Source organism: Pundamilia nyererei, unplaced genomic scaffold (assembly GCF_000239375.1).
Source record: "Pundamilia nyererei isolate P.nyererei 1_Seehausen unplaced genomic scaffold, PunNye1.0 scaffold00012, whole genome shotgun sequence".
Taxonomy (NCBI): domain Eukaryota; kingdom Metazoa; phylum Chordata; class Actinopteri; order Cichliformes; family Cichlidae; genus Pundamilia; species Pundamilia nyererei.
Window position 1 is genome coordinate 4,613,619 of NW_005187413.1, and position 12,528 is coordinate 4,626,146.

The window sequence follows — 12,528 nt, forward strand, 5'->3', positions numbered from 1 at the left end:
TCCAGTCTAATCCAGATTTTTAATGTTCAACTATATGTTGTGGTAGATAAAGAAGTAAACATCTCGCATTAGTGAAGCTTGATCTTATTACTTTAAAGCTATTTAATTTATTAAAACTCATTAGCTTTAAGATATCATTAATGAAAATAATTACCAGTTTACATGAACATTGAAATGATCAGAATATCGATCTGTCCACGCTCTGAGCCACAGATGTTTATTTTTAGCATTAATGTTTGCCTTACAGGAATCGCTTTGGCAAAGTTATTGCCCTCTGTGTGTGTGTGTGTGTGTGTGTACGTGCAATGGAAGTTTGCATCTTTTCATACTTTCAGTCTTATCTCTTTGACATTTTCAGCCGTGCTAGTGGTTCTGCGGTTTGCTCGCGTCAGCATGTTGTTCGATCCATCCGCCACGCTGGTCCAGGCTGAAATATTTGCACAGACGTTTATGCCTCCCTCAGGGGGAATCTCCGACTCTCCCAGCATTAGGTCAAAATTTCAAACTCTTCCCAGCGCAACAATAACAACATTCCTACCACTGCACTGACAGCTGAATCGTAGCATGTCATGACACTCAGCTAAGACTGCAGAGCACAAAGACTTGTATATTTAAGCAAATCTTACACTTGCTTATCTCATAGCTACAAAAAAAAAAAAAAGTCTGTCTTTTGATCAGCTGGAAGAGGGCTAACTTTTCATAACTTGACTCTGTTGCTCTCCATTGGCGTCTCCACACAAAAACATCTCCTCACAACTCCAGATTGTAGTTTTCACTGACAACAATATTTATCACGATGTGAACTGAAATATTGTATTTTATTTGATGCTGCTGCCGTTTCTTTATTTATTTGAAATTACATGCTTGTCCTGAATTGTATGCATGGTGTAATTGAGAGGTTGAGATGGGTAATCGCTTCACTCTTTTACATCTTAAATCTGCCTCTCTGGAATGTCGTAGTTTATTTTGTCAAGTCAGGCACAGTACTGCATGGAATTGCATTTTTATGAATAGGGCTGAAGCACCGTACACAGCAATCAAGAGAGAGTGCAGCGATATTTCACCCTGACAGCATGAGTATGGTGCGGCGCTCCTCCAAGTGCCCACCCCTCCACACACACATACACACACTCACATAAACTACATCCAGCCATAAAGTATACCATCATGGCACTGGGGCAAATAAACACGTCTCCACATCCCTCTGAATAAAGGGATGCAGCCTGTGGATCAAATCCAACAAATAGATTACATTTAATTTATAATCTCATCCATCAGGATGTCTTCTGTGAGGATCTGGTCCACGCCACAGTGCTCTGGTGAAGATTTGGAGCGCACTCTCCGTTGGCCGGCATTGATAGTTCGTTAGGTTTTTAGGTACTGGGCTACATAAGTGAGACGGATGAGGTCTGTCAAAAACTGAGCTCATCACATGCACACAAGCCAGATGAGACCTTGAAAGATATTCATAGCTACAGATCCATCCCGAGAGGTTCTGAGAAGCTTTGATTTCAGAGATGTTTTTCTACATACATTGGCTGTAACAAGTGGTTTTGTGAGTTACCACTGTCATCTTCACAGCTTGAAGCAGTCTGGCCATTCTCCTTCAACCTTTGACATAAACAAGTAATTTTCACCCAAAAAACTGCAGCTCACTTGACATCTCCTCTTTGTTGGATCACTCTCTGTAAACCCCAGAGATGGTTGTGTGGGGAAAAATCCCAGCAGTTTCTGAAATACTCACACCAGCTCATCTGACACCAACAACCACAGCACACTCAAAGCCACTTAAATCAACTTCAGCTCCGTTCTCATGCTCAGTTTGAACTTCAGCAGGTCGTCTTGACCACGTCTGTGTGCCTAAATGCGCTGAGTTGCTGCCCTGTGATTGGCTGATTAAATATTTGTGTTTACTTATTGCGATAATTATTGCCATGTAACAGACACTATTCGTAAATAAGAAGCAGCGGTGTGCGAGTGACAGAAATATCACAAATATGCACAACACTGAATTATTCATCATAGTTCGTGTGCACACTAGTTTTGTTTCACTGCCCGTGCATGAGCCCTGTAAGGATTTATGACTGTTACTTATCAGTGACTATTCAGAATATATTAATGCACACCTGGATGGAGGACAGTCAAAACTGACTTAAATTACATTACACTTTATATTTTATAGGATTAAGTTCTAAACGAATTATTTTCAAAGTCCATAAACAAAACAGCCATATCTGATGCGTACTGTGTCCAATGGGGCTTTGACTCATATATCTATTACACAATTTGCTTCCCATTTCTATTCTGACCCACACCACAGAGGCAAGAGTTTAAGGTAATGCACGACTCACATATCAGCCACCTGACTAGCAAACTGCTCCCAAAATAGATACAAATCTTGCAGGAACCAGCTGACGGGGTCCCCGGGTCCCCTGTCCCAGTCGTAGTCTGCCAACCCGTGAAGCAAAGGCGGCGACTTCACATGATTTATGCAAGTTTTCTTACCTTCTATCAAAGTCAAATACAATGAAAACTAAAATTCATTTTTCATAATTGGGTGAAGTCCCTGCCAAACTCTAAGTGGAGAAGGTAATCAGTAAATGTAATGTGAAAGACTTTATTACAGCTCCAATGGCAGGGACATCTATTATGTTTGAAAAAAAAAGAAAGAAAAAGGTCTCAGTATATAAAAGGAGTCAGACCAGTTAATCAATCCTTTCTGTCTACATTCACCAATTGATTTTTTATATCAGTACGATACCATGATAATGCACAAGTACATATTTTAAATCAAGCCCAGTGCTGCCAATAACAACAACAAAAAATTCCCAGTCCTCTATGCCCAAATCTCAAAAATCTGCGTATAACTGAGAGTCCCACAAGCAAAAGAACAAATAAAGCTTTACACAAATTGAAAAACGTATTTTAATTATGTCAATTACAGCAACGTTTTACATGAGGTCATTTGGGATTTTTGTCTTTGTTCATCCTTAAATACATAATTCATGAGACTGAAAGGCAAAGCATGAAGATTTCTCATGGAAATATAAATTAGCTTTTAATCATATTGTTCAATTTACTTTCCCAGAACATGCTACGAGCGTTTAAGCACTGCCTGCGTGTTTGCCGTCGGATAACTGGATGCGAGTGGGAAAGATGGGTCGAACACTGCAGAAACAAAAAGTTTTCACTTGCAGGGCCTTGATGAGGTTTTCATGAAGTACACATGAATTCACTGAAACAGAAATGGCACAGTCCTCAAAAAAAAAAAAAAAAAAAAAAAAAAACTTCGGCTGCACTTCTGTGGCTTTTCGCGTGAGAAAGAACACATGAAGCGACTTTATATACGTTCACTTACAAAAAAAGAAGTGTACATGCATTTTGGCATTTAGGGAATTATCAAACTTCTTAAAGATAACAAATAGTTTGCAGATGTCTTTGCAAAAAGGCTTTAAAAAAAAAAAAAAAAAAAAGGTAAATATCTGAGATTGGAAGAATAATTTTCTGCCCGTTGGGGCAAATTATCAGCAGACCTGAATACATTCCATGACGCGCATGTTTCTTATAAATAGGCTTTCTGATCCAGCTTGAAATTTTGGCAGTTTGTTTTAAAGTGCTGTAAGAACACTGGGCTTAATGCGTGATATCAAAATTATTTTCATTATTTATTTATTTTTTAAAGAGGAGACATCAGTCCCATCACATTTTTACAACGGGAATCACCTGCTAACACCAGATGAACAAAAAAGAAAGCAAGTTAAAAAAACAAAACATGACACTTGGCATGAGATTTAAACCTAAGGAAGAGCTGTCATCCAACTGTAACCATATACATACTTACCACACGCATATACAGTGTTCCTGAGGACCAATTGTTGCAGTAAACTGTACTGCCCTTTTTCATTTTTGTTTCCCAAACAAATAAGATATATTCTACAATATAAAGACTACAAAAAAAGGAAATTCGAACGTACATACTTTGCAAATCATGTATAAACTGAAGTAGGTGCCCACAAGGAGAGGCACGGGTTTAATCTAGTTTTTAACTCTATACAGCTCATGCATTAAGAGACTCTGGAGACATCCAAATAAAACAAATAAACAAATAAAAAAATGTTTAAAAAAAGACCTAAAAGGGGGGAAAAAATAATAATAATAAACAAGTTTCCCTAACACTAACTGATACATGATTGCCATTTGCAATATGTCAGCTTTCCAAAAATAACGGAGCCCTAATCTTACTGTTTTGGGTCAAGTAAGGACACACATTGAATATATTAATTCACTGTCATTTACAGTTTCCTTTTTTTGTGTTTTTTTTTTTTGTTGTTGTTGTTTTTGCAAGGCTGGCTAGAAATCGAGGCTCAGTTCAGTTCATAAGATGGATGGAAGATAAAGAGTTCCCTCCTTAAATCCAGCAAGGCAGTTGAGATAAGCAGACTTGACATGTTTCGAGTAGGAAAAAAACCAAAAACAACTGAGCAAAACGTCACAAAGGGCGTCCTTGGTTACACGATGACTCCAGAGTGCTACCTGATAGGTGAACAGAGGGAGCTCAATAATGTCACATGGCTCACTTCGTCGCCACCTCCTTTGGGGGGGAGCAAACAAACAGAAGCAGCACAATGATTGGTCAGTTATTTGAATTGCTTCAAAAACTTGACAAATAAACATGACATCAGTATGATAATCAGTGTGACTGCAGTAAGCCAACAGATAACTCACCTGAGTGTCTTTTGGCTCTTGAATTGGTGGTTCATCGGTCTTCGGCTCAGCAGCAGGGGCTGTGCTGGCCATCTGTAAGCTCCTGGTGACGGGACCACCAACTCTCTCCCGTGTTCGAAGAGAGAACCGCTCCTCCTTCTTCACTTGTTGTTGCTGCTGCTGCTGAGTTGTTGATGGCGGTGATGATGATGATGACTTGGCCTCCGTTAATCTCTTGGGTGCTGCCTCTTTACCCATACGCTGCATTCTCATGGCTGGCCGTTGTGAAGCCTCGCTAGGAGTGTCCACGGCTGAAGGGGTGGGAGGTAAATACTGAACTTGGCCCTTTTTAGTTCTTTTGCTTGCAGGAACCAGAGCTGGGAAGGAGGCGGGCCTCTTTGGTCGGCCCACTGCGGCAGGGGTTTTCCCTTTTCTTGCCTGGAGACGTTCGGGGTCTGCACCACCGGAGCTACGAGCCCTGGTCTTTCCCAAAGGTTTAGATTCAGTGTCTGCGTGTGCTTCACCGTCAGATGCTTTTTTCCTCAGACTCGTGTTTTTATCTGCCACAGACCCTGGCTCTTTTTTCACCTCCGCGAGACCTCTTTTGCCCTTTTTAACAACGACAGGCTTCATGGGACAGCTGACTGCCATGTGCTTAGTCAGACTCGCGGTATAAGTAAACACACGACTGCAGTGGGGGCAGACATTAGAGGTGTGCTCTTCTTCCACTTTGATGGCAGCCTTCTTTGCATTCGTGGCGGTTTTATTTTTCTGTGAAATTGCCTTCTGCACCAGCTCGTGTTTCTTCTTGCTCAGGGCACTCATTTTTGTTTTGCCACTGTCTTGATTAAAGTTTAGTCTCTTTGGCTGACCCATTCTACGGAAAGCACTCTGGCCTGCAGCGGCTGCTGTGGGGGACGCCACTCCGTTTGGACTCTTCACTATTTGCTTGAGAGGGATGGGGTTTTTCTTGGGAGTGTAACGCTTTTTATCACTGGCGCTGGCACAGACCAGTATGTGTTGGTGCAGTTCGGGCATGTTGTCAAAGCTGTTGCCACACTTGGTGCAGCGAATGGCAGTGCTAAAAGTCTGTGGTATGTTGTGGGTGGTGAAGTTTGTAGCCGAGGCCACAGAGCCAGCATGGGAACGGCTATGATAAGGAAATGGGGGTGGTTTATAACTGGGGTAGTGCTGATTAATGCCAAGGCGGACATCAGGACCTTTAGGCTTCCCTCCTTCTGATGCCATGATCTTTATTGTAGTGTACAGCTCCTCATTGGGGTCCTCTGCCCCCTCCTCTGTATGATTTCCATTAACATCTGGCTCTTCTTTTAGTAAATGAGAGTCGCTGGGTGGCGCATTTTCATCAGCCATCTCAAGAGCTGGTGTTGAGGGACTGCTTTCCTCTTTGGCTCTGGAAAGATCGGTATAATTCTGTGGCCTAAGTTTCCCACTCTCTACAGTAGTATGTGAGCATGCTTCATTTGGATGCAGATCCTTCTGATGCTGCTGGAGGTTACAGAGAAAGGCAAACTCTTTGGAACAAATGGAGCACACAAAGATCTGGCCCACTCCATGTAGTGTCGTCCGATGAGCAAGCAGGGCTGGAGCGTCACCAAACAGCTGGACGCAAAACTCGCACTTGAACGGCCAGTCTGCGGCGTGCTCTACGATATGTCCACTGAGCTCTTTGATGGAGCCAAACGGCTTTTCACACACATTACATACAAAAGTCTTGCAGTACGTCATGTCAATTTCCTCGGGCTCAGCAGTTTTATCAGTCGGTTCAGGGGCAGCAGGGAGAGCAGCAGCAGGCTGAGGAGAAGAGTCAATGCCACACGGAGAGGCATGACTAGTACCCAATAACTCATCTATACAGTGCTCAGGTTCTTCTTTTATTGTAATCGGATGGGGAGACTGCGAAGCTTGTGATGAGGATGAATCATGTGAGTCAGAGGGAGCTTTTGAAGAGGATGAGGATTCTGGTTGGGACGAGATAGCAGCAAAGTCCGGTTTCTCAGTTTCAGAGACAGTGTCATGGTTCTGATTACCATTAGGCAGACTGTTGGAAGTTCCAGTCTGCGATACATCATCCTCTGTAGTGGGCATATCGACTGATTCGGCCTCTGGAGGGCTCGGTGTACTTGAGCCATTTGAGGGACCTTTAAGTGAAGTGTCTGGGGAATCCAGCAGCTCAGAGATGTGCTTCTCCTCCTCATCTTTGTTTTCCTCAGCTGAGAAGCTCTCCTCCTCCAAGTGGGACTTCTCTTCAATTGATCTCGGAGACATTTTTGGTGAGAGCACAGGCAGAGGCCTCAGCAAGGATGAGTCCGAAGGCTGAGAGAGAGGAGAACTAGGCATGGCTGGCGGAGAGGGTATGGTGGGTAGTACAGGCGGAGGTGGCGTCGGGGATGTGACACTAGAAGTCCCGGGTGAAGAGGGAGTCATGGTCATGGGGGTCAAAGATGGCGGAGAGGGGTTGGCTGAATCGGATCCAACATTAGGAGAGTGAGAAGGGAAAGAATTTATGTTCGCCAGAGTCGAGGGACCCTCATCTCCCGGCAAATTTAGACCAGCATACTCGTTCATTAGCACCTTTGCAAGCATGCTGGTATTAGGCTTTCTCTTTTTGGTTAGTGGCTGTGGTGCTGCATTCCCCTTTGATTCGGGCTCACCTGTGGTCTTCCGATGGAAGCTTAAATCAAGAGCCGAATCCCCGAGCACTTTGTTCAAATTCTCACTCTTCTTGCTGACAGAGTTTGACAAATCCAAGGGCTGCTGATTACAGGAATTTCCTCCGCTACTAGAGGAAGGTTGGTTATGGGTGGCATTTCCAGAAGGGCTCAGAGTTTCCCTGTCATCTTTGTCCATCAGGCTCTCAGAAGGTGATGCAGTCTGGCTTTCCAGCTTCGGTACCTTAAGAGTGTATAAGCTTGCCACTTCAACTTTACCGCTCTCATTTTTACTTGCAGGGCTGAGCTGCGGAGACGACGACGACGGAGGAGAAGCCGTTCTTCTTTTAAACTTCCCTGAAGACCCTTGCAGCGGCATGACGGACAGCTGCGAGGCTAGCTTATGGCTGTCTGTTATCAGAGTTACGGTTGATTTCTGGATGTCTTGCGCCTGAAGAAGCTGTTTGAGTTTCGGCGAGAGGTAAACGTTTTTCTCTCGCTGAAAAGCCGATGAATCAGTGGCCTGTTGAAACAGACCTCCCACTAACAAGTTGGATGAGGAAGATGTGGAAGACGATGATGAAGATGATGCTGAAGTTTCCGTCTCCACTTTAAGGCTGGGAATAAGGGGGGGTGTAGATGTTCTCCTTTTAGCTGCTGGCTGTCCAGTGTTGGAGGTTTGCTTTGTGTTAGTTGTTCTAGTCTCCACCTTCAGCGCTTGACTGATCTGAGTTGGGTTGAGGATGACGGTGTCCAGACCAAACAGAGCTGCAGATCTCGAGTCCACTTCTATCACTTCACAAGTACTCACTGCGCTCGTGGACACGATCTTGCCATCAATGTAGAAGCTCAAATTCTCAGAGATGTTTTTGGATATGTCAACCGCGTAATCGTCCCTGTCTGCCTCGTCTTCCGTGTCTGCACTGGGAACGTAGACGGTAGGAGGGCTCATGCTGGGGGACCCGTCAGGCTGCCGCGCTGCCTCTTGCTGCAGCATAGCTTTCCTTCGAACTCCTTTTGGTAACAAGTGTCGTTCGTGTATTCTGCGTTGGTGTCTGCGCATGTTAGTGTGTGTGCCAAAGGCTTTATTGCAGTACTTGCAGGGGTGGAGTTCTTTTGACTCCCCGTTTTCATCCAACATAAAGGGACGGTCAACTTGAGGCCCCAACTCCTTTCTCTGCATATCAGAGTTGTGCAGCTGTCCTCCTGTAAACTGGGATCCTGTGGCTATATAGTGAGTAGTTGGGCTGGTGCAGTCAGGACTTGAATCTGTCTGCACCACAGGACTGGCAGGCCCAGCCAGATAGCCGGGCCTTTTCTTAGAGCCGCTCTCATGCCGTCTCTCGTGCCGCCGCCGTCCCACCTGTGAGCCAAAGGATTTATTGCAGTAGCGGCACTTGAAAAGTTGTGCTTGCTGGTTGCTCATAGCGTGAATGTGTATGTGACGCTCCAGGCCCTGTCTGGTGGCAAAGTGGCGCTCACAGTGCTGACAGGGATAGGGCTCTCCTTGTGGATCACCCTCAAGGTCACCATCAGGGTCAAGATCGGGATCAACCTCTGGCTCTCGTCCAGCTAGGGAGGAAGACTCCGACTTTACCTGTGCATCCCCGTGGCTTTCTTCAGGGCATGCTAGTTTGTTTAACATGGAATCAGTGACAGTTAAATGCAGAGCAGCTTCTGAGTCTTCCACATCATCACCATCCTCCTCCTCTTCCTCCTCTCCTTCTTCTTCTACTTCATCGTCCTCTTCATCCTCCTCCAAGTCTCCTCTGTCTGTTAATGCTGTTGACATGTCCTGTACATCTTTATGGTCAGTGCTTCCCAGTGAATGCGCCGTCTTGATTTCCTGCACGGATAACGGCGTCCCATCCTTCTCCGTCCCCTTCACTCCTGCAAAACATATCAAAATTAATCAAATGTTTTAAGTAGTTGCAACACACAGGTAGCAGTTAATAAAATAAATAAAATAAAATTGTTTAAATCAACTACTTCACAATAAGGAAACTTACCTCCTTCCCCATCCCACATCTCCTTGACAGTAGGTTTGGTTCCACTCGTTTTCTTGAATCCACCCAAACCAGCCTGTCTGGCTTTCTCCAGCAGCTTTCTTCTGGCTGCAAGTACAAACACACACACACACACACACATCACTTTGTATAAAGCTCAATCACTGATCACACACTTTAGTCAAGAAAAGTTATCTTAGTATCTTGTAATATCCTTTCCTCTTGATATTTTTTATTGCTGCCAGATTACTTTAACTGACTTTAAGTTCTACACCAAAGTCAGCTCAAATATTTCCTCAGCGATTGCTCAGTTCTGTACAGCAAATCTTTCAGTTTGTACACACTATAATTTACAGGCATGATAAGCATGCAGATTACACTTAAATTGTATTCCAATTATGAGCTCATATGCATCAGTCATTTAAATGTGACAATTACCTAATGATTGAGGCTCACACTAAGCCCAATAGGACATATTTTGAATGCCGATGTCTAGTTTGACTCAGGAGTCTCCCCTGCACCTCCTTGTCACTGAAATGAGTCAAAAGGCCATCTGACCTGGCCTTCAAAGCCCAGTTCATAGCAGAGAAACACATGCTGCAGGTCAGGCATCTGACCAGCAGGGCCAGAGCCATTCTGCCAAATCCACAGCAGCTGCACCACTGCCCACTTTTGTACAATTTATCTTTGTGTACATTTGTGTAAACCATTTTTTTTAATCCAGCAGTCACTCTACAAGTACACCACACGCAGGTTAGGGAATATGGATCATTGCTGATCCAAAGGCAGGATAGTTAATTTACTGAGGTTCACTTCACAGTACACTGGCATTAGGGGTCACAGCATACTGCCTGTAGAGTTGTATAGCTCCCAATCCTCAGATTTAATTTTTTCTGATGTTATAATGAAGGATTTGTGTTTCTGTCTGCTGAATGTAGCTATTAATTGCATGTTAATAGCAAGTCAAGTCATTTATAAGACTATATATCAAATGTGGGCAGATGTACTCCATTATACTGAACTGTACTCTTGTAATATTATACATTTACAGCAGAATATAAAGCAAAACAGTCCGCACTGACCAATTTTTGACATTGCACACAGCATATTTTTAATCATTTTGCATTCTTTTTTGTAGTCATGTATTGATGACATCTCATGACAAGGTGAGAGCTTGCTGTCTTTTATGGAAATAACATGTTCAAAGTTCATGCTAGTAAATGGAAATGTGGCACACAACACAACAGCCAAGGTTACCGTTTCTTGGAATTTATCAGCTGCGCTGATGGTACTAGTGCTTACTTTCACGTTTTTATACGTTATTTATTTCAAAGTAAGTGAGGAGAGAAGGGGGAGAAGGCACAGAAGCAGTTTTGTGTGCTGCTACTCTTTGGTTTTGTTTTGATGTTGTGTCACGGAAAGTTTCTGTTTGCCAACCCGGAATATAACACTGCCTCGACCTTTTACATAGTGGATGCCTGTGTATTCACCGCCAGTGATGAGTTTTTAATAATAAAATTACCCTACACACACACACACACACACACACACACACAGTTTCCCTTCTTTTCCTGCACACCGAGATGTCCGTGCGATCACACCTAGCCCTTTAGCTTACTGCTAGCACAGAACACCAAGTATGACAACTCGATGAACTGGTTATTCTGGACCCCAGCGATGTATCGCCCGATTTCAAACACTACATGCAAAAATACAACCGCGATATTTCAGCTTGTTACCCTTTCCTTAGATGGGCCCCTCGATCAGCCTCTGCTTGGATAAGGAAGCTGGCTAGTTAGCTAACCTGCTATAGGCCATCATCAAGACGAGAGGCTCGCCGATGGATGGCTTTCACGCTTTAGGAACTCAAGGAAGGTCACATCCTCGACAACGTCAGGACCCAGATGAGGAAAAGCTGCTAAAAAAGTTGCTCGGAGTCTCGCTTGAAAGCTAAACAAGTCATCTCACGGACCGTGTATAGCCACTTAGTCGGCGTTTAGAGCCAAATCAGCCGCTATGGGCGAACGTAAAGTCTGATACGAAAGTAAAGAAAAGCCCCGCACATCGCGACCGTTAACGTTAGCTTCCACTAGCCTTCCTTCATTTGTAGCTCGCTAGCTCGCCACTTACAACTTCGGCTGGGCTCCACAGCAAAACAATCCCCGGCTAATTTGCGTATCTGCCACAAGGGAGAAACAAAGCTATTAAATGTCATCATGGTTATGAAGTAAAAGGCCTCACCTCGCCTCGCTCTGGCTGAATTTTTCCTGCTCAGACTGCTGGCCCTTTCTTCCTCTAGTGCAGCTGTTATCTCAGGGTTGTCTTCCACAGTGTACCACACCAGCAGCTCCTCTCCCGGCCCGATAGGCTGCAACAATGAGAGATGAGGTCGCCTACCAATCACAGACCGGCTTGCTGAGAGGCAACGGGGATATTTGGGCTACTGTGCATCTAATCTGTCTAAAGGCTTAGGGTATTTCACTGTGTTTTAAGAATAATCTCAATAGGAACAAGCATGCAACATATAACCTTTGTCATTTCAAAATTAACGCAGTTAATTACCACTTTATGAGGTTTATAAAGGCTTTATAAGTCACACTACATCTAAACTTTCAAATTCAGTTTTTTGTAATAGTTCGAAGGGGTACCTTAGAGGATAATTACAGGTGTTACCGTCATTTGAGCCCTTTGTTTGGTAACCAATATAATGCTTTTGCTTTAAATGGTAAATGTACACCTGTACAATCCAATACTACTCACTGAGGTAGTACTTTTTAATAAAGCCCATTAGACATGTAGACATTATTCATATCAGATATAAGAATGGGAAAGAAATGTGATTCAAGGTGGCATGGTTGCTGGTGGTTGATCCCCTCATTACAAAGCTCATATCATCTCAGACTGGTTTTTTTGTTTGTTTGTTTTTTTAAACATTACATTGAGTTCACTGTACTTAAATAGCCTCCACAGTCACCAGATCTCAATCCAGTAAAGCACCTGGGCAATGAATGTGTTGATATGGGAGATTCACATCATGGATGTGCAGCTAATGAGGTGTACCTACTGAACTGTCCAGTGAGTGTGTGCTACATTAGACTGTCATTACTTATTCATCAGTAATAATAAAATACACACACACACACACA

General features: G+C 43.7%; 1 protein-coding gene across 1 annotated transcript in view; it reads right to left on the bottom strand.

The window, feature by feature from the left end:
* Nucleotides 1-2,918: 2,918 nt before the first annotated feature.
* The window catches only part of prdm2b (PR domain containing 2, with ZNF domain b), a 13,720-nt gene continuing 4,110 nt past the window's right edge, over nt 2,919-12,528 (bottom strand). The window contains exons 4-7 of the mRNA XM_005724754.1: nt 11,624-11,750; nt 9,386-9,490; nt 4,726-9,266; nt 2,919-4,591 (exon numbers count right to left, since the gene is read on the bottom strand). Of these exons, the coding sequence (XP_005724811.1) occupies nt 4,574-4,591; nt 4,726-9,266; nt 9,386-9,490; nt 11,624-11,750 (4,791 nt within the window). The 3' untranslated portion in view covers nt 2,919-4,573. The remainder of the gene's footprint in view (nt 4,592-4,725; nt 9,267-9,385; nt 9,491-11,623; nt 11,751-12,528) is intronic.